This window comes from Arachis hypogaea, chromosome 20 (assembly GCF_003086295.3).
Source record: "Arachis hypogaea cultivar Tifrunner chromosome 20, arahy.Tifrunner.gnm2.J5K5, whole genome shotgun sequence".
Classification (NCBI taxonomy): domain Eukaryota; kingdom Viridiplantae; phylum Streptophyta; class Magnoliopsida; order Fabales; family Fabaceae; genus Arachis; species Arachis hypogaea.
The window spans coordinates 27,844,413-27,867,902 of record NC_092055.1 but is presented as its reverse complement, the minus strand read 5'-3'; the positions used below and the strand labels follow the sequence as shown (position 1 = coordinate 27,867,902).

Genomic DNA, 23,490 nt, shown 5'->3' with positions numbered 1-23,490 from the left:
AGCTTGCACTTGCTGAGGCGCATGAAGGGATCTGTGGTACACATCTCGGAGCCCGAAGTCTGACTTCAAAAATCCTCAGAGCTGGATTATATTGGCCGACAATATGACAGGATTGTCAAGCAAAAGTTAAAAGCTGTAACAACTGCCAGAAACACAGTCCGATCACACATCTCCCGGCCGAACTCCTACACTGTTCCGAGGTAAGTTGGCCGTTCAACCAATGGGGCATAGATATCCTCGGCCCTTTCCCCACAGCAGCAGGTCAGGTAAAATTTCTGGTTGTAGCAATTGACTACTTTTCCAAATAGATAGAGGCACCACCCCTAGACAAAATCACATCACAACAAATGATTTCTTTTATCTGGAAATATATTATTTGTCGATTCGGCATTCCTCGGCACATTATCACAGATAATAGTCGCAAATTTACCGATAAACAACATTTCTCCTCAGTCGAACACCCACAAACAAACGGCTTAGCAGAAGCCGCAAATAAAGTAATATTACATGCTCTAAGAAAGAAACTGGATGATGCAAAAGGCATCTGGGCCGAGTGACGAATAGGATTTTCTATCGGTAAAGAAATTTTATAAAAATAGAATCGCATTGTAAGTATAGTTTCTAAACCAACAGAGAATCCTTTCGTACAAAAGTTTTGGTTGTCACAAGTAACAAACCCCTAAATAAATTGATAACCGAAGTATTTAAACCTTGGGTCGTCTTCGCAAGGAATTGCAGGGAGGTGTTCTTATTATTAGTTATGAGTTTTGTAAATTGGGGGTTTTTAAAATAAGAAACAAGTAAATTAAATGACAAGAAAAATAAATTAATAATTAATAAAATCTCTCGGCAAGGTATAAGAATTAGAATTCCTATCCCAGTTATCCTTATCAGATGTGATGAGAATTGGGTTTTAATCCCACTTAGTTAAGTCAAGTGGACTAATTAATTTAATCCTCAAGTCCTAGTCAATTCCTGTGGGAAGACTAGCTTCAGAGCGATCCAAATCAATCAGTAATCTGCCAATTTCAATCACTGCTGAGTTTGACAACTCAAGTGTTACCAATTACTTAACCAAAGCAAAAAGGAAGAAAATATCTAAATTAAATTAAAAGCATCCATATAAATAAAGCAAAGCAAAGATAAATATGAAATACCTCAAATTATATTAAATAAAACATTCAAATCTAAACACAAAGAGTTCATAAAAAAAATTGAGAAAATAAATAAAAAGAACATTAAACTTGTGATTGAAGAAGATGAAATCCTAATCCTAATATAAATCATAATCCTAATCCTAATCCTAAGAGAGAGGAGAGAACCTTTCTCTCTAAAACTACATCTAAAAACCTAAAATTGTGAATTATGAGTTGATGATCATGAATGAATGGATTCCCTCACTTTATAGCCTCTAATATGTGTTTTTTGGGCCGAAAACTGGGTCAAAAACAGCCAGAATTTGCTGGTTACGAATTTTGTCATGCTGATTTTTGCAGGTGTGATGCATCTGCGTGAATCACGCGTTCGCGTCACTTATCCTAAGGACAACTATGGAAAATTATATATCATTTCGAAGCCATGGATGTTAGCTTTCCAACGCCACTAAAACCGCATCATTTGGACCTCTGTAGCTCAAGTTATGACCGTTTTAGTGCGAGAGGGTCAGGCTGACAACTTTGCAGTTCCTTCAGTTTCTTGTATTCCTTCCACCTTTGCATGCTTCCTTTCTATCCTCTGAGTCATTCCTGCCCTGTAATCTCTGAAATCACTTAACACACATATCAAGGCATCTAATGGTAATAATAGAGGATTAATATTAGCAAATATATGGCCAAAGAAGCATGTTTTCAATCATAGCACAAAATCAGGAAGGAAAATGTAACACATGCAATTTGTATGAATAAGTGGGTAAAGAGTTAATAAAAGCCACTCCATTGAGCACAAGGTAAATCATAAAATAGTGGTTTATCAACCTCCCCACACTTAAACATTAGCATGTCCTCATGCTAAGCTCAAGAGAAGCTATAAAGGGAAGAGGAATGGTAGAGTGTATGAAATGCAACCTATGAATGCAACTAAATGCAAAATATTTCTACCTACTTGGTTAAAAGTAAATAAGCTCTTCAAGACAAATATAAATCATATTTCACTAATTCAAATTATACAATAAAAGACAAGTAAACTTGTAAGAAGATAGCTCATGAAAGCAGGGAACATAGAATCAAGCATTGAACCCTCACTGGTAGTGTATATCACTATAATCTCTCAAGTGTATAGGGTTATTCACTCTACTCTTCTCTAGTCATGCTTTCTAAAACTTTGTTCTTCATCTAACCAATCAACAAGTATTTAATGTACCAATGCAAACATCATGAGGTCTTTTCAGGGTTGTAATATGGGACTAAGGTAAGGGTGAGGATATATGTATAGCCAAGTGAGCTATAATATGAATCTTTGACTAACCTAAGCTCTAACCTATACACACATTCTATATACTTTTAAATTCATGCCTAGCTACTCAAAATTCCCACTTTTGTATAATTTCCATACTCATGTACCAAATTTTCTTTAATTTTTATCACATGTGCATTGATCTTTTATTAAACTTAATATTGGGGTAATTTTGTCCCCTTATTTATTTATTTATTCATTGAATATTTTTGGATTTTTTTCTTTTTTTTTGAAACATAAACACAACATATATCAATGCACATGGTATTTTAGTTTAATTTGGTTTCACATGAGCATGCTCCCAAATTTCTGATTATTCTTATTAATTTAATCATTTCCTATCAACCCATGTTCCCATATTTTCCCACACTTAGTTGATACATAATCTCTATCTTAAGCTAACCAAAGATTCAATTTGGGATTTTTACTTTTGTTTTTCTGCTTAAGGCTAGTGATGTGGTTATAGAACAGAAGGGGATTAAAAGGCTCAAGGGGGCTAACAAGGGTGATGTAAAAGGTAGGCTTATTTGGGATTAGTGAGCTTAAAACAAGTAATGGCCTCAATCATATGCAAGCATGTAAATACACTAAATATTGGATATATAAAATGGAACAAAGCAAAGATTGCAATCATAGAAAAGAAAACACACAAGAATAAAATATTATGGTTAAATAATGTAACCATATAAATAAGCTCAAAATCTCACGGGTTGTGTGTTCTTTGGCTTAAAAACCATGTTCCAAATACAACTTCAAACAAGTTTAACACAAAAGATTTGATTTAAATTAGTGAAATTTTTCAAAAATAGGATCTTAAAAAGAAACTTATTATTTTAACCAAGCAGTGGCTAAATGCATAAAATCAAACAATCATGCAATGAAACATGCAAATGTAACAATGTACTAAATAAAATATTGGTGTTGAGAAGAAAATAACTAACCCATGGAGATCGGTATCGACCTCCCCACACTTAAAGATTGCACTGTCCTCGGTGCATGCTGAGATGTGCGGGTGGACGGGTTGCTAGCTATAACTGCTACTTTTCTCCAAAGATTGTGCAGGTGGACTTGTTTGTCTTCCCATTAAGAAGATTTTCCTCTCCCTTCGTGGTGGCCATCCTGAAAGAAGAGGAAAAAGAAGAAAAATAACCCAAAATAAAGATAGAAAATAAATAAAATATGGCTGTTAATGCCAGATAATAAGGATCTCAATTACATGGTAGCTACAACATGCAAGTGAGAAAACAGTAGAAGTGCATGGCAAATCAAGAGTGCAAAAATTTGCAACAATGGGGAAGAGAGTGGGTAAGGAGAGATAATATAAATTCATGTCAATGCAAAAGTAATACAGGTATAAAAGATTGGCATTGATTTAAATAATATTACCTAACCAGAATAACATAAGTCACTAAGCACCCAAAATAATTCAAGAGAAGATGCAACAGTTAAATAAGAAAATTTTAACACCAAAGGAAAAATAATGAATTTAGAAAAGAAAATAAAAATGTGCACAAAATTATGATGCAATGAATGAAATATGCAAATAAATTAAGTAAAATAAAATGAAAGATAAGAAGAATGAGAAGGGAAAGAAGGGAAGAAGAAGTAAGGAAGAAAGAAGAAAGAAGAAAAGATAGAAGAGATTAGGATTAGAAAAGAAAAGATAAGACAATTGGCGCTGATCTGGATAAGTTGTGCGACGCAGGCGACGCGGACGCGTGAGTGACGCGGTCCCGTGGTGTGCGATAAGGTCAGGTGATACGGACGCATGGGTCACGCGATCGCGTGGCCTGATTTGTGCGATTGGCGCGAGTGCAGCCTCGCGTTCGCGCAACTCTCTGTTCGAAACTCTTTTTGCCAAATTTTTGGGTGACGCGGTCGCGTGGTTGACACGATCGTGTGGATGGCCATTTTTGAAAAAGAACGCGAACGCGTCGAGCACGCGTTCGCGTGGGAGGGCTTGGGCTTCTAGCACGAGTCCAGCCCTATTCCAGCCCCACATACTGCCATACACCCCTTTACGTCGATTTTACAGAGCCACGCGTTCGCGTGGGTGATGCGGATGCGTGGGGAAGCTATCTTTCAAATGACGCGGCCGCGTCGGCGACACGGTCGCGTGGGCATATTTGTGCCTAAGGCACGCCTCCAGCCATGCTCTCGTGTGACTCTCTGTTCACTTTTCTTTTCTTCCTAATGCACTTGTGACGCGGACGCGTCAGCGACGCTTACGCGTCGCGTGCATTTTTTTATATGCAAAATGCAGAATGCAGTATGCAAATGTTGATGCAGATGTTATGAATAATTCCAGGTTCAATAAAATGGAATAAAATAAAACTTAATAAAAAAACAAAACGAAATAAAATTAAAATTGAAAAAGGAACGATCATACCATGGTGGGTTATCTCCCACCTAACACTTTTAGTTGAAGTCCTTAAGTTGGACATTCAATGAGCTCCTTGTCATGGTGGCTTGTGCTTGAACTCATCCAGGAATCCCCACCAATGTTTGTAATTCCAATGGCCTCCGGGATCCCAAACTAGGCGCAGAAAGCCTTCAAGCAGGTTAAAGCAAGTGACAAGGCCCCAAGAGTGTTGATTTCTAGACTGAATTCTGGGGTCCCGAACCTTACTTTTACACCCGTCTTCTTGTTGATCATCATGATTCCATCCGGGTAGCAAGCAATCTGAATTCTCACTAAAGCGGCCAACCAACTTCCTAGACCCATTCAGTTGAGCTTTACACCAACCTTTGCATTTAAACTTTGAGCTTTCCACCATATTGAATCTTGCATGACGACTCCTACCACTAACCATCTCCCTCTTACTCTTAAAGCCACAAAGAGCTCTAAGCTGACCATCTGTCTCAAGTAAAGCATATTCAAGTGAGCTAATTAAGCTTAGAGATGAGAGATTTATCCACTTGAATGAAGGGATGGATGGTGATGGCTTTGGGGGAGAGGTCTCCAACAGCATTGGCAAGGTGATTTCCAGCTCCAGTCCCTTGAGTTCTTCCTTGACAACTTCCACCTCCTTGCAGGTTTCTTCAATTTCAACCTCTTCCTCTTGGTAGCTTTCTTCCAATTTGATCTCTTCTTCATTGTTCACCAAGGGCATGGGAGGTTGTACTTCTTCTCCTTTAATCTCCATGTCAAGTCCAATGGGAGAGGATTCAAATATAGATAAGAATTCATCAATGATTGAATCCATCTCTTGATCATCCCCTTCAAAGTCTTAAACCATGATATGCATTGGAGGTTGTATACCCTCCTCAACATTAATTTCAAACATCTTCGAAGGAGGCTTTATAACTTGACTTTCCCATGGGGGTTCAGCATCTCCTAAGTCTTCAACCAATTCTTCTTCTTCGATAATTACAGTTTCCTCCACTTGTTCCAGTACAAAGTCATGCTCTTTACTGTCCAGTGGGGTTTCTAGTATCTCCTTCATGCTACGTTCTTCATTAGATTGTCCACATGAAGCCATGGAATTCCTTGAGTGTCCGAACGTCGGGAAGGTAATCGATTTATCACTTGATTCAATTGGTGAAGGGTGGCATGAAATTTTTCCACTGTTTCCTTGAGACGCTCCCTTGATTCTTGGGGTGATGGAAATGGACATGGGGCATAGGGGAGTGGTGGTTCTTGGGAGTAATTGGGGTGGGTATGGGTTAGGGTCATATGGAGGTGAATGATGGTAGTTGGCTTGTGAGTGTAGTGGTTCAAAGCTATGTTGAGAAGGTGGTTTACAGGTGTATGATGGGGCTTGTTGGTAATTACAAGGGGGTCCACCATATCTATCCTCTTGGTACGCACCTCGGAATGGCTCTTGACCATAGTAGTTCGGTGGGTGTTGGTTGTCACAAAAGGGTCCACCAGTACTATTGTTTCGGCATGCATTCTAGAATGGTCGTCGTCCATGGTACTTTGGAAGGTGTTGTTGCCTAAAGGGTTGATCAGATCCTCGTGGCTCCGTCCAACTCTGATTGTTTTGACCTTGATGCATGTTCCTGTTATAATTTCCATTCCTTGCAACAGCATTGGAACCAAACTCAAAGCGATGGGGTGAGAACTCATAGTAACTAATAAAAATTAAAAACAAAAATAAATAAACAAGCAAAGGAAAATAAAATAAATAAGAGAAAATGTTTGAAAAAGATTTGATTTTAAGATTAGAAAAGATAAGATAAGTTAGGTAAGAGAAGATAAGTTTTTAAATTAAAAGGTTTTTGAAATTTAAATTTTGAATTTGAAAATTAAATTTTGAATTTTGAATTTTAAATTTTAAAACTTGAATTTTGAAATTTGAAATTTGAAATTTGAATTTTAAATTTTGAAATTTGAATTTTGAAATTTGAATTTTGAAATTTGAAATTTGAAATTTAAATTTTGAATTTTGAATTTTGAATTTTGAATTTCGAAAAAGTCAACAATATAAGATAAAGATTTGAAAAAGATTTAAATTTTGAAAAAAAATTTTTAATTTAAATTTTAAAATTTAAAATTTGATTTTTGAAATAAGATAAGATAAGATTTTGAAAAAGATATGATTTTTGAAAAAGATTTGAATTTTGAAATTTAAAACTAAGATAAGATAAGATAAAAATTTTAAAATAAAAATCTGAATATATTTTTTTTAAAATAAAAACAAATAAACAAGCAAAAAACAAATATTTACAATAACCAATAATAAAGCACACATTTGCAATTCCCCGGCAACGGCGCCATTTTGACGAATATGATTTTCTATCGGTAAAGAAATTTTATAAAAATAGAATCGCGTTGTAAGTATAGTTTCTAAACCAACAGAGAATCCTTTCGTACAAAAGTTTAGGTTGTCACAAGTAACAAACCCCTAAATAAATTGATAACCGAAGTATTTAAACCTCGGGTCGTCTTCTCAAGAAATTGCATGGAGGTGTTCTTATTATTGGTTATGAGTTTTGTAAATTGGGGGTTTTTAAAATAAGGAACAAGTAAATTAAATGATAAGAAAAATAAATTAATAATTAATAAAATCTCTCGGCAAGGTATAAGAATTAGAATTCCTATCCCAGTTATCCTTATCAGATATGATGAGAATTGGGTTTTAATCCCACTTAGTTAAGTCAAGTGGACTAATTAATTTAATCCTCAAGTCCTAGTCAATCCCTGTGGGAAGACTAGCTTTAGAGCGATCCAAATCAATCAGTAATCTGCCAATTTCAATCACTGCTGAGTTTGACAACTCAAGTGTTACCAATTACTTAACCAAAGCAAAAAGGAAGAAAATATCTAAATTAAATTAAAAGTATCCATATAAATAAAGCAAAGCAAAGTCAAATCTGAAATACCTCAAATTGTATTAAATAAAATATTCAAATCTAAACACAAAGAGTTCATAAACAAAATTGAGAAAATAAATAAAAAGAACATTAAACCTGTGATTGAAGAAGATGAAATCCTAATCCTAATCCTAATCCTAAGAGAGAGGAGAGAACCTCTCTCTCTAAAACTACATCTAAAAACCTAAAATTGTGAATTATGAGTTGGTGATCATGAATGAATAGATTTCCTCACTTTATAGCCTCTAATTTGTATTTTCTGGGCCGAAAACTGGGTCAAAAATAGCCCAGAATTTGCTGGTTACGAATTTTGTCATGCTGATTTTCGCAGATGTGACGCGTCCGCATGAATCACGCGTTCGCGTCACTTATTCTCAGGGAAACTATAGCAAATTATATATCATTTCGAAGCCCTAGACGTTAGCTTTCTAACGCCACTGGAACCGCATCATTTTGACCTCTGTAGCTCAAGTTATGACCGTTTTAGTGCGAGAGGGTCAGGCTGACAGCTTTGCAGTTCTTTCAGTTTCTTGTATTCCTTCCACTTTTGCATGCTTCCTTTCCATCCTCTGAGCCATTCCTGCCCTGTAATCTCTAAAATCACTTAACACATATATCAAGGCATCTAATGGTAATAAGAGAGGATTAATATTAGCAAATATAAGGCCAAAGAAGCATGTTTTCAATCATAGCACAAAATCAGGAAGGAAAATGTAACACATGCAATTTGTATGAATAAGTGGGTAAAGAGTTAATAAAAGCCACTCAATTGAGCACAAGATAAATCGTAAAATAGTGGTTTATCACCGAGCTTATCCCAGAGATCATATGGGGATACAACACAACAATTCACTCAACCACAAAGGAGACACCCTTCCGTTTAGTCTACGGTTCAAACGCAATGATACCAGTGGAGATCTCCCAATCCTCTCTACGAACTGCATTGGCCGACCAAACTACACAAGACACAGCTCGGCAATCCGAACTTGACCTCATTGAAGAACTCAGATTGTCCACAGCAGTTAAACACTTAGCCATGCAACAGCACATAGCCCGAAGATATAACCAAAGACTTCATCCAAGATCCTTTCGTGTAAATGACCTTGTGCTCAGGAAATCAGAACAAGCTAGGAAACCATCAGCACATGGAAAACTAGCAGCTAATTGGGAGGGCCCTTACCGAGTTACAGAAGTAATCGGCAATGGAGCCTACCAACTACAAACCTTACAGGGTAAAGATCTCCCTAACACTTGGAATGTATCTTCTTTAAAGTTATATTACAGTTAATACCAGGGACAGGCCAGTACTCTTTTTCCTACTACCAAGATTTTTCCCACAAGGGTTTTGCTTGGAGAGGTTTTAACGAGGCTAGCCTACCTAGGACTTTAAATTCAAAGGTTTTACATTAATAAAATTCCTTATCCAGTCAATATTATGTGCATTTTATACTCCCCATTTGTCGAAATTTAAACAACCGATCTTAATCGGAATCCGATCATTCAGATACAATCATTCATCTAACCGATCTTAATCGGAGTTTAATACATCGGATACAATCAGTCAATCCGAAAGCCGACCTAATAACGAAAATTCAATCAGACAAATATCCGATTTAACTCGGAATCCAATCATTCAATCAGACAAATATTAGATTTAACTCGGAATCCGATCATTCAATCAGACAAATATCCTATCTAACTTGGATTCCGATCATACAATCAGACAAACATTCGACCTAACTTGGAATCCTATAATTCAACATATCCGATCTAAATCGGAAACCGACCATTCATACAAAAAATCCGATCTAAATCGGAAACCGATCATTCAATAATCAATCTTAAGCTGATCATACAGAATTTATCAATCATAAAAAAACATCTGATCCAAAAATCGGAAGCCGATCATTCAGAACCCGACTATAATCCGAACCCGACTATTCAGAAAACATTATTCAAAACAAATAGCCGACCTAATTCAAAATCATTGCCGATCACTCATACAGTTATTATCATGCCTATGAATCGGCATCCAAACTCGGACCACTCAGCCTACCTATAACATTTCTCAATCAAATTAATGGCATTTCACCATTGCAACAAATTTTACCTAAAACATCTGGCTCCAACCCAAACTCACATACCAGATAAATACCAACTTATCATACAGCCATAATATTATATTATCATCATAACATGCAAACAGAAACAACAAAGTTTTTCCTCTCCCAGAAAATAGTAGCAAAATATCAGTTACAATAAAAGCCAACTAAACTGTCCACACATAAACAGCCATAAGCTCACCATAGGAGCAAAATAGTTTACCAAACAAAATTAAACTATCAACAAAAAACAAGCCAAAACCCTATTGAACATTCTCATCTCCCTCCTCAGCAGCACCATCATCTTCAACCATTACACCATCCTGAATTACCTTCCCTGGATCCATCGCTGAAAAGTCCACCTCGAGAGCAAAGAATCTTGCCTGGACAGACGCCCTCTCAAATCCTTCAAGGAAGGAATCAAGAATTTCTCCTTGCTTGTTCTTCTCCAACTCCTTCAATTGAGTGGTAACCTCAATCATACGGGCACCCAGAGCAGATAAGTCAGCTTCCTTCTTTTTTAAATCTTCAACATCCTTGGCAAAGCTATCCTTCACATCTTTCAAATATTTTTCAACCTCAGCTAACTTCACCTCTAGTTCCAAGATCTTAGCAGTCTTTATAGCCAACTCCTCCCTAAAGCTCGGATCCTCCTTCTTCTCAACAAACTTCCGATGTATTTTTTCACGGCTACGCCCCAAACTCACCAGCCGCAATCCCACCACCTAAAATTTACAAATTAGTATCCCACAAAAACAGAAAAATTTAAAACCTTCACTCCAAAATCAAAATTACCTGCCTGTACTGATCAATAGCAACATCACCAACCTCGTCGGCCAGAGTTATATCTGCCGACGATTGACAACACTCATAGGCAATAACCATGTATGGGTAATCCCTCCCCCATAAGGACGAGGAATCAGTCTGTTCAACAACCCCATGCAACCTTTTTTGATTATCAAAGAACTTACGAACTTCTTCAATCGGCACTTCATCTTTCTCATCATCAGAAACGTCGGACAAGTCAACCACGTCACCTTTCCTCTTCTTAGCAATAACCTTCCTCCTCCTCGGCTTTGGCTGAAGATGAGCGGATAATTTATACACTTTTTGGCATTGTTTTTAAGTAGTTTTCAGTATGTTTTAATTACTTTTTATATATTTTTATTAGTTTTCAAGCAAAATTCACATTTCTAAACTTTACTATGAGTTTGTGTGTTTTTCTGTGATTTCAGGTATTTTCTGGCTGAAATTGAAGGACTTGAGCAAAAATCTGATTCAGAGGCTGAAGAAGGACTGCAAATGCTGTTGGATTCTGACCTCCCTGCACTCGAAATGGATTTTTTGGAAAGTAGCATCCAGGACTTTTCAAAAATATATAATAGTCTATACTTTTCCCTAGTTTTGACGATGCAAACTGGCGTTCAAACGCCAACTTCCTGCCCTATTCTGGAGTTAAACACCAGAAATAGGTTGCAAATCAGAGTTAAATGCCAGAAACAGGCTACAACCTGGCGTTCAACTCCAAAAAGAGTCTTTACACATGAAAGCTCAATGCTCAGCCCAAGCACACACCAAGTGGGCCCGGAAGTGGATTTCTACATCATTTACTTATCTTATGTAACCCTAGCTACTAGTTTAGTATAAAAACTACTTTTAGTGAGTTATTTCATATATCTTGTTAATCTTTTGAATAATTTTATATTCAGAGTACACATTTAGGGGGCTGACCATTCGGCCATGCCTGGACCTTGTTCTTATGTATTTTCAACGGTAGAGTTTCTACACACCATAGATTAAGGTGTGGAGCTCTGCTGTTCCTCATGAATTAATGCAAAGTACTATTGTTTTTCTATTCAATTCAAGCTTATTCCTATTCTAAGATATTCGCTTGCACCTCAACATGATGAATGTGATGATCTGTGACACTCATCACTATTCTCAACCTATGAACGCGTGCCTGACAACCACTTCCGTTCTACCTTAGACTGAGCGTATATCTCTTAACCTCTATTCCGAAAGATCAGAGTCTTCGTGGTATAAGCTAAAATCAATTGGCAGCATTCTTGAGATCCAAAAAGTCTAAACCTTGTCTGTGGTATTTTGAGTAGGATCTGGGATGGGATGAGTGTGACGAGCTTCAAACTCACGAGTGCTGGGCGTAGTGACAGACGCAAAAGGATCAATGGATCCTATTCCAACATGAGTGAGAACCGAAAGATGATTAGCCGTGCGGTGACAGCGCATTTGGACCATTTTCACTGAGAGAACAGGAAGTAGCCATTGACAACGGTGATGTCCAACATACCGCTTGCCATGGAAAGGAGTATGAATGATTGGATGAAGGCAATAGGAAAACAGAGGTTCAGAAGGAACAAAGCATCTTCATGCGCTTATCTGAAACTCCTACCAATGAATTACATAAGTATCTCTATCTTATTTTTTGTTTTAATTATATCATTAAAATCCCATAACCATTTGAATCTGCCTGACTGAGATTTACAAGGATGACCATAGCTTGCTTCAAGCCGACAATCTCCGTGGGATCGACCCTTACTCACGTAAGGTTTATTACTTGGACGACTCAGTGCACTTGCTGGTTAGTTGTGCAAAGTTGTGAAGAAGAATTGAGATTATGAACGTGCATACCAAGTTTTTGGCGCCAGTGAAGATCGGAATTTCGTGCACCAAGTTTTTGGCGCCGTTGTCGGGGATTGTTTGAGTTTGGACAACTGACGGTTCATCTTGTTGCTCAGATTAGGTAATTTTATTTTATTTTTAAAGTTTTTTTATTTTCGAAAAATTTTCAAAAAAAAAAATAAATTATTCTATGTCTTCAGAATTTTTAAGAATGAATTCTAGAGTTTTATGATGATTTGTTGAAGTCTGGCTGGCTGTGAAGCCATGTCTAATATCTTAGACCGAGGTTTTAACTTATCATCACAAGAGCTTGTTGATTTCTATCAATCTTGCTGTTGAATGTAATGATCTGCTAAAGCTTGGCTGGCTATTGGCCATGTCTAGTGTTTTGGACCGAAGCTTTCACTGAAAGCTTGGCTGGCTAGTAAGCCATGTCTAATTCCTGGACCAGAGTTTTAGATTAACATTGCATGATTCCTGGAATTCTTATTAAAAATTTTGAATTTTTTATTTTGCTTTTCCAAATTAATTTTCAAAAAATGCCAAAAGATTTTAATAAAATCATAAAAACCAAAAATATTTTGTGTTTCTTGTTTGAGTTTGATGTCAAATTTTAAGTTTGGTGTCAATTGCATCTTTTTAATTTCCTAAAAATTTTCGAAAATTCATGCATGGTGTTCTTCATGATCTTCAAGTTGTTCTTGATGATCTTCTTTGTTTGATCTTTGCATTTTCATGTTTTGTGTCTTTTCTTGTTTTCATATGCATTTTCAATTTGTTAGTGTCTAAACATTGAAAATTTCTAAGTTTGGCATCTTGCATGTGTGTCTTTTCTTAAAAATTTTCAAAAATAAGTTCTTGGTGTTCATCTTGACATTCAAAGTGTTCTTGGTGTTCATCTTGACATTCAAAGTGTTCTTGCATGCATTACTCATTTTGATCTTAAATTTTTATGTTTTGTTTCATTTTTGTTGTTTAATAAGAAAAAGAGAAAAACATCAAAATGATATCTTTTTTTTCTCTTTCTTCATTAAAAATTCAAAAATAAAAAAAATATCTTTCCCTTCTTCACAAATAAATTTCGAAAATTTGGTTTGACTTAGTAAAAAAATTTTAAAATTTAGTTGTTTCTTATGAGTCAAGTCAAATTTTCAATTTAAAAATCCTATCTTTTCAAAACTTTTTTTCAAAATCAAATCTTTTTCATTTTTCTTTTATGATTTTTGAAAATTTTAAAAATTGATTTTTAAAATCTTTTTCTTAATTTCATTTCATAATTTCAAAATCTTTACTAACATTTAATGTGATTGATTTAAAAATTTTAAAGTTTATTTCTTGCCTATTAAGAAAGGTTCAATCTTTAAATTTTAGAATCATATCTTTTAGTTTCTTGTTAGTCAAGTAATCAACTTCAATTTTCAAAATCAAATCTTTCTACATTTCTTTTTCAAATCTTTTTCAAAATAAATTTCAAATCACATCTTTTTCAAAATCAATTTCAAAATCTTTTCTAACTTCTTATCTTTTCAAAATTGATTTTCAAATCTTTTTCAATTAATTTTATCTTTTTCAAAACTACCTAACTAATTTTCTCTCTCTAATTTTCGAAAACTCCTCACCTTTTTTTTTCAAAATTCTTTTTAATTTACTAATTGTTTTAAATTTTAATTTTAAATTTATTTCTCTTTTTTTTTATTTTTGAATTTTAACTAATATTTGAAATAAAAACAAAAATATTTTCCTTTTATTTTAAATTAAATTCGAATTTTCTCCCCCTCTCTTATCTCCTTCTATTTATTTATTCATCTACTAACACTCCTCTCCCACTAAAAATTCGAACCCTCTTCTTCTCTGTGTTCGAGTTTTTCTCTTCTCCTTCTTCTACTCTTCTATTCTTCTACTCACATAAAGGAATCTCTCTTCTGTGACATAGAGGATTCCTCTTCTTTTTTGTTCTCTTCTTTTTCATATGAGCAGGAACAAGGATAAGAACATTCTTGTTGAAGCTGATCCTGAACCTGAAAGGACTCTGAAGAGGAAGCTAAGGGAAGCTAAGGCACAACTCTCTGGAGAGGACCTAACAGAAATTTTCGAAAAAGAAGGAGACATGGCCGAACCTAATAACAATGGTGGAGATGCAAGGAAGATGCTTGGTGACTTCATTGCACTCTCTTCCAACTTCTATGGAAGAAGCATCTCAATTCCTGCAATTGGAGCAAACAATTTTGAGCTTAAGCCTCAATTGGTTTCCTAATGCAGCAGAACTGCAAGTTTCATGGACTTCTAATGGAAGATCCTCATCAATTTTTAGCTGAATTCTTGCAAATCTATGACACTGTCAAGACCAATGGAGTTGATCCCGAGGTCTACAGGCTTCTTCTTTTCCCTTTTGCTGTAAGAGACAGAGCTAGAACATGGTTGGATTCACAACCTAAGGACAGTCTGAACTCTTGGGATAAGTTGGTCAGTGCTTTCTTGGCCAAATTCTTTCCACCTCAGAAGATGAGCAAGCTTAGAGTGGAAATCCAAACCTTCAGATAGAAGGAAGGAGAATCCCTCTATGAAGCTTGGGAAAGATACAAGCAACTGATCAAAAGATGTCCTACTGACATGCTTCCAGAATGAAGCATCATAAGTATATTCTATGATGGTCTATCTGAGTTGTCAAAAATGTCATTGGACCATTCTGCAGGAGGATCTCTTCACGTGAAAACCCCTGCAGAAGCTCAGGAACTCATTAAAATGGTTGCAAATAACTAATTCATGTACACCTCTGAGAGGAATCCTGTAAACAATGGGACGCCTCAGAAGAAGGGAGTTCTTGAAATTGATACTCTGAATGTCATATTGGCTCAGAATAAAATATTGACTCAGCAAGTCAATATGATTTCTCAGAGTCTGAATGGATTGCAAGCTGCATCCAACAATACTAAAGAAGCATCTTCTGAAGAAGAAGCTTATGATCCTGAGAACCCTGCAATGGCAGAGGTGAATTACATGGGAGAACCCTATGGAAACACCTATAACCCTTCATGGAGAAATCATCCAAATTTCTCATGGAAGGATCAAGAGAAGCCTAATCAAGGCTTTAATAATAATAATGGTGGAAGAAATAGGTTTAGCAATAGCAAGCCTTTTCCATCATCTTCTCAGTAACAGACAGAGAATTTTGAACAGAGCCATTCTGGCCTGACAACCATGGTCTCTGATCTATCCAAGACCACACTAAGTTTTATGAACGTAACACGGTCCTCCATTAGAAGTTTGGAGGCACAGGTGGGTCAGCTGAGTAAGAAGATTACCGAAACTCCCAAGTACTCTCCCAAGCAATACAGAAGAAAACCCCAAGAGAGGGTGCAAGGCCATCACCATGACCAACATGGCCGAACCTGGAGAGAGTGAGGAAAACATGAATCCCAGTTAGAAAAGCCTCATGGGACGTCCCCTAGACAGAAAGGAGTTTCCTTTGAGGAACCAAAGGAATCTGAGGCTCATACAGAGACCATAGAGATTCCATTGAACTTTCTTCTGTCATTCATGAGCTTCGATGAATATTCTTCCTCTGAAGAGGATGAAGATGTCATTGGAGAGCAAGCTGCTAAGTATCTAGGAGCAATCATGAAGCTGAATGCCAAGTTATTTAGTAATGAGACTTGAGAGGATGAACCCCCTTGTTCACCAATGAACTGAGTGCATTAATGAGGCAGACATTATCTCAGAAGAAACCGGATCCCGAAAAATTCTTCATACCTTGTACCATAGGCACCATGACCTTTGAGAAGGCTCTGTGTGACCTGGGGTCAGGGATAAACCTCATGCCACTCTCTGTAATGGAGAAACTGGGAATCTTTGAGGTACAAACTGCAAGAATCTCACTAGAGATGGCAGACAAATCAATGAAACAGGCTTATGGACTAGTAGAGGACGTGCTAGTGAAGGTTGAAGGCCATTACATCCCTGCTGATTACATAATCCTAGACACTGGGAAGGATGAGGATGAATCTATCATCCTTGGCAGACCCTTCCTAGCCACAGCAAAAGTTGTGATTGATGTTGACAGAGGAGAGTTGGTCCTTCAGTTGAATGGGGACTACCTTGTATTTAAGACTCAAGGGTCTCCTTCTGTAACCATGAAGAGGAAGCATGAAAAGCTTCTCTCAATACAGAGTCAAACAAAACCCCCACATTCAAACTCTAAGTTTGGTGTTGAGAGGCCTCAACCTTGCTCTGATTATCTGTGAGACTCCATGAGAGCTCACTGTCAAGCTATTGACATTAAAGAAGCACTTGTTGGGAGGCAATCCCATGTTATTTAATTATATCTATTTATTTTCCATTGCTATTTTATGTTTTCTTTAGGTTGATGATCATGTGAAGTCACAAAAACAACTGAAAAATAAAAAACAGAATGAAAAACAGCATTAAAAATAGCTCACCCTGGAGGAAGAGCTTACTGGCGTTTAAACGCCAGAAACAAGCACCAGACTGGCGTTTAACGCCAGAACAGAGCATCTACTTAGCGTTTAACGCCAAGAATAGGAGAAAAGCTGGCGTTAAACACCAAAAACAAGCAGCAACCTGGCGTTTAACGCCAGAAGTGCACACTAAGGGCGTTTTGCACGCCTAAATGGAACAGGGATGCTAAGTCCTTGACCCCTCAGGATCTGTGGACCCCACAGGATCCCTACCTACCCCACCTCTTCTTCTCTCACCTTCACACCCTTTCATAACACTCTTCTCCAAATACCCTTCACCAATCACCTCCATATCTCTTCCCCAAATACTCTTCACCACTCACATCCATCCACTCTTCCCTAAAAATCCCACCTACCTCCAAATTCAAAAATCATTTCCCTCCCAAACCCAACCCTAATACATGAAACCTAACCCTTCTCCCACCCCTATATAAACCCCTCCACACTACCTCATTTTCACACATTACAAACACTTCTCCCCCCTTGGCCGAATACACTCTTCCCCTCCATCTCCTCTATTTTCTTCTTCTTCTACTATTTTCCCTCTTCTTTTGCTCGAGGACGAGCAAAAATTTTAAGTTTGGTGTGGTAAAAGTGTTGCTTTTTATTTTTCCATAACCATTAATGGCACCTAAGGCCAGAGAAACCTCAAGAAAGAGGAAAGGGAAGGCAATTGCTTCCACCTCTGAGTCATGGGAGATTGGGAGATTCATCTCAAAGGTCTATCAAGACTACTTCTATGAAGTTGTGGCCAAGAAAAAGGTGATCCCTGAGGTCCCTTTTAAGCTCAAAAAGGGCGAATATCCGGAGATCCGACAAGAGATTAGAAGAAGAGGATGGGAAGTACTCTCCAATCCTATTCAACAAGTCAGAATCTTAATAGTTCAAGAGTTCTATGCAAATGTATGGATAACTAGGAACCATGATCAAAGTATGAACGCAAATCCAAAGAATTGGCTTACAATGGTTCTGGGGAAATACTTAGATTTCAGTCCGGAAGATGTAAGGTTGGCGTTCAACTTGCCAATGATGCAAGAAAATGCACGCCCCTATACTAGAAGGGTAAACTTTTATCAAAGGTTGGACCAAGTCCTCATGGACATATGTGTGGAAGGAGCTCAATGGAAAGTTGACTCAAGAGGCAAGCCGGTTCAATTGAGAAGACCGGACCTTAAGCCTGTAGCTAGAGGATGGTTGGAGTTCATCCAACGCTCTATCATTCCTACTAGCAACCGATCCGAAGTAACTGTAGATTGGTCCATCATGATCCATAGTATTATGATTGGGGAGGAAGTAGAAGTTCATGAGATTATACCTCAAGAACTCTACAAGGTGGCTGACAAGCCTCCACTTGGGCAAGGTTAGCCTTTCCTCACCTCATTTGCCACCTCTGCAATTTGGCTGGAATTGAAATAGAGGGAGACATCCTCATTGATGAGGACAAGCCCATCACTAAGAAAAGGATGGAGCAAACAAGGGAGCCCACTCATGGACCTCAACAAGAGCATGAGGAGATCCCTCATCATGAAATCCCTGAGATACCTCAAGGGATGCACTTTCCTCCACAAAACTATTGGGATCAAATTAACACCTCCCTAGGGGAATTAAGTTCCAACATGGGACAACTAAGAATGGAGCACCAAGAGCACTCCATCATTCTCCATGAGATTAGAGAAGATCAAAGAGCTATGAGGGAGGAGCAACAAAGACAAGGAAGAGACATAGAGGAGCTTAAGAACACCATTGGTTCTTCAAGAGGAAGAAGACGCCACCCTCACTAAGGTGGACTCGTTCCTTAATCTCCCTGTTCTTATTTTTCTGTTTTTCGGTTTTTGAGCCTTATGTTTTATATATGTTTGTGCCTTTACTACATGATCATTATTGTCTAGTAACTATGTCTTAAAGCTATGAATGTCTTATGAATCCATCACCTCTCTTAAATGAAAAATGTTCTAAAAACAAAAGAACAAGAAGTACATGGATTTCGAATTTATCCTTGAGATTAGTTTAATTATTTTGATGTGGTGGCAATACTTTTTGTTTTCTGAATGAATGCTTGAATAGTGTATGTTTTTGAATTTGTTGTTTATGAATGTTAAATTTGTTGGCTCTTGAAAGAATGATGAAAAAGGAGAAATGTTATTGTTAATATAAAAAATCATAAAATTGATTCTTGAAACAAGAAAAAGCAGTGAAGAACAAAGCTTGCGAAAAAAAAGCAAGCAGAAAAAGCCAATAACCCTTTAAACCTAAAGGTAAGGGTAAAAAGGATCCAAGGCTTTGAGCATCAGTGGATAGGAGGGCCCAAAGGAAAAAAATCCTGGCCTAAGCGGCTAAACCAAGCTGTCCCTAACCATGTGCTTGTGGCGTGAAGGTGTCAAGTGAAAAGCTTGAGACTGAGCGGTTAAAGTCGTGATCCAAAGCAAAAAAAGAGTGTGCTTAAGAACCCTGGACACCTCTAACTGGGGACTCTAGCAAAGCTGAGTCACAATCTGAAAAGGTTCACCCAGTTATGTGTCTGTGGCATTTATGTATCCGGTGGTAATACTGGAAAACAAAGTGTTTAGGGCCACGACCAAGACTCATAAAGTAGCTGTATTCAAGAATCAACATACTGAACTAGGAGAATCAATAACACTATCTAAATTCTAAGTTCCTATAGATGCCAATCATTATGAACTTCAAAGGATAAAGTGAGATGCCAAAACTGTTCGAGGCAAAAAGCTACTAGTCCCGCTCATCTAATTGGAGCTAAGTTTCATTAATATTTTGGAATTTATAGTATATTCTCTTCTTTTTATCCTAATTGATTTTCAGTTGCTTGGGGACAAGCAACAATTTAAGTTTGGTGTTGTGATGAGCGGATAATTTATACGCTTTTTGGCATTGTTTTTAAGTAGTTTTCAGTATGTTTTAATTACTTTTTAGTATATTTTTATTAGTTTTCAAGCAAAATTTAAATTTCTGGATTTTACTATGAGTTTGTGTGTTTTTCTGTGATTTCAGGTATTTTCTGGCTGAAATTGAAGGACTTGAGCAAAAATCTGATTCAGAGGCTGAAGAAGGACTGCAGATGCTGTTGGATTCTGACCTCCCTGCACTCGAAATGGATTTTCTGGAGCTACAAAAACTTAATTGGCGCACTCTTAATTGCGTTGGAAAGTAGACATCTAGGGCTTTCCAACAACATATAATAGTTCATACTTTGCCTGAGTTTTGATGACACAAACTGGCGTTCAAATGCCAACTTCTTGCCATATTCTGGAGTTAAACGCCAGAAACAGGCTACAACCTGGCGTTTAACTCCAAAAAGAGTTTCTACATACAAAAGCTCAATGTTCAGCCCAAGCACACACCAAGTGGGCCCGGAAGTGGATTTCTACATCATTTACTTATCTTATGTAACCCTAGCTACTAGTTTAGTATAAAAACTACTTTTAGTGAGTTATTTCATATATCTTGTTAATCTTTTGAATAATTTTATATTCAGAGTACACGTTTAGGGGGCTGGCCATTCGGCCATGCCTGGACCTTGATCTTATGTATTTTCAACGGTAGAGTTTCTACACACCATAGATTAATGTGTGGAGCTCTGCTGTTCCTCATGAATTAATGCAAAGTACTATTGTTTTTCTATTCAATTCAAGCTTATTCCTATTCTAAGATATTCGCTTGCACCTCAACATGATGAATGTGATGATCCGTGACACTCATCACTATTCTCAACCTATGAACGCGTGCCTGACAACCACTTCTGTTCTACCTTAGACTGAGTGTATATCTCTTAGCCTCCATTCTGAAAGATCGGAGTCTTCGTGGTATAAGCTAGAATCAATTAGCAGCATTCTTGAGATCCGGAAAGTCTAAACCTTGTCTGTGGTATTCCGAGTAGGATCTGGGATGGGATGACTGTGACGAGCTTCAAACTCGCGAGTGCTAGGCGTAGTGACAGACGCAAAAGGATCAATGGATCCTATTCCAACATGAGTGAGAATCGACAGATGATTATCCGTGCGGTGACAGCGCATTTGGACCATTTTCACTGAGAGGACGGGTAGTAGCCATTGACAACGGTGATGCCCAACATACAGCTTGCCATGGAAAGGAGTATGAATGATTAGATGAAGGCAATAGGAAAGCATAGGTTCAGAAGGAACAAAGCATCTTCATACGCTTATTTGAAATTCCTACCAATGAATTACATAAGTATCTCTATCTTATTTTCTGTTTTAATTATATCATTAAAATCCCATAACCATTTGGATCTGCCTGACTGAGATTTACAAGGATGACCATAGCTTGCTTCAAGCCGACAATCTCCGTGGGATCGACCCTTACTCACATAAGGTTTATTACTTGGACGACCCAGTGCACTTGCTGGTTAGTTGTGCGAAGTTGTGAAGAAGAATTGAGATTATGAACGTGTGTACCAATTTTTTGGCGCCAGTGAAGATCGCAATTTTGTGCACCAGCTGATCAACTTTGCCAGTACCAATCTTTTATGCCTTCGACGTAGACCCTTCCTTATCAAAACCCTTGCTCTTCACCCGAGCTCTCAGACTCGCAGCAGAAACACCTGGATACTTACCCCCTGAAAAGCAAAACAAACACACATTTCAAAAAACCTCAAACATGATACAAAAAACAAATTTCCAATCCTTACCTAAATAAGCAATAACAGAATCTTTATTCTCCTCCCAGTACAACAGGTCATAAACTGAAATCAACTCCTTCCGATCAATAACCTCAGTCAAATACTCAATTAGGCACTCATCCCTTGGAGTTATAACTTCAGGCCCCAGAATATTCTGCGGCTCCGAACACCACCAAAGAGGAAACTTTTCCCCTAAATTTTCGTCCAAATAAAATGAAAAATCGGCCTCAGAGTTGCTCACCTTAATATACATTTCCTTGAAATTCTTAAAAGAAGACTTGTATAGCTTAAATATGCCAAACCTCAGCGAGCTATTCAGATTTACCCATCCGCCTTTCCACACGCCTTTCGCCTGAAATAAGGAGAAAAACAGCTCCACTGATGGGATTTCTTTCAGAAATTCCATGAGAATCTCAAACGCACGTAGGAACGCCCATCCATTGGGATGCAATTAGGAAGGAGCGCAGTTCAACTGCTTTAACACTTGACACTCAAAATCACTAAACGGAACCCTCACCCTCAGCTCCTCCAACACACAGCTGTACATAAAGAAATATTCAAAACCTTCCCCTCTCTGGTAAACCCTATCATCCTCTGAACATGGCAATAACTCCAAACGAACTCCAGACCCAGCCCTCACTACTCTAGCCTTGTCTATGCCACTCATAGCATCAACATCCAGAAATAACAAAACACGACCCTTCACGTCCTCGTTTACCCAGTCATCAGACCAATCTATCTCCCTTTCAGCCTCCCTCTCATACCCCATTCGAACTCAGAAATGAAGAAGATGAGGAACAGACAAACGAGCCAAGAATTGAATTTTAGAAGACAAAAGAACGAAACTTCACATACCTCTTTTACTCATTTTTCCTCTGTTTCGAAACCTTCAAACCCAATTTTACTTTCAAACAGCTAAACTGACCCACAGAGCCTAACTCTTGGTTTTTCAAAATACACCTAACCAAGAGTTACATAACCCTTTCAACTCCACTACACCCACTACTAATCACATAAAACCGCCCCTTCAGACATTGGAAATGACAAAACACTTATTGCCATCATTACTTGATTCTCTCTCCTCATTAAAAACAGTCACTTTTACCATCATTTAATCTTTTCCAAAAAATATTTTAATTAAGCATCTTAAACTGGGGGCTCCTAGCCTAACTCACCTGCCGACGTTATACACCTACTCAAAATGGCCGATTTATGCTTCATTAAAAGCTCAACCTGCTTCATTAAAACACTATTCCAGGCTCGTTACAAATCCAACATCATAAATTGGCATTATCATTCATAACTCGGCATTATTCACATTATTACTTAGAAACCTGACGTTATAGTTCGGCATTACAGTCATTAATCGACAATCAACATCATTAATCGGCCACTTACGTTACAACTCAGCTCAACGGACTGTTTCCAATTGTGAAACGTTCAACCTGACATTCCACCCTCATCATTGCTCTTTAATCCAGGCAATAAAGTAGAAGTGTAACTGACTTACACATTTCCACCCATAAAAGATATGATCTTCCATCCCAAAAGGAACACATTAAATTCTCAATACTGACTTAACCTTTGGAGTGCCTTTGCAGGTACACTCCCCCTGTTTCTTGCTCAAAGCTCTACGCTGTTGGACACCCTCTTGGAGTAAAGCTCGGATTATCATAAAGCTTAAAGGTCGGCACCAGAGATAATAACTCGGCGTCGATTCCCAGAGACTGAGCTCTCCCTCCAGGTATCCATACAAGAACACATATAATCTTTAAAGCCAAACCTTTTTAAATGATTATTTCAAACGAAACGTCTAATTTTTATAAAATTTCGACAGCATCTCCTCTAA

At 37.6% G+C, this 23,490-nt stretch overlaps 1 protein-coding gene and 1 non-coding gene across 2 annotated transcripts; one reads left to right on the top strand and one right to left on the bottom strand.

Annotated features, from left to right (window-relative positions):
- Positions 1 to 8,671: 8,671 nt before the first annotated feature.
- On the top strand, positions 8,672 to 9,058 carry LOC140183016 (uncharacterized). The gene has a single exon (XM_072231011.1). The coding sequence runs from the start codon at positions 8,672 to 8,674 to the stop codon at positions 9,056 to 9,058; it is 387 nt and encodes a 128-aa protein (XP_072087112.1).
- A 5,962-nt stretch (positions 9,059 to 15,020) lies between these two features.
- Positions 15,021 to 15,128, bottom strand: LOC112788270 (small nucleolar RNA R71). Its single transcript, XR_003195641.1, has one exon. It is a non-coding gene; the product is annotated as a small nucleolar RNA R71 (small nucleolar RNA).
- Positions 15,129 to 23,490: the final 8,362 nt, after the last annotated feature.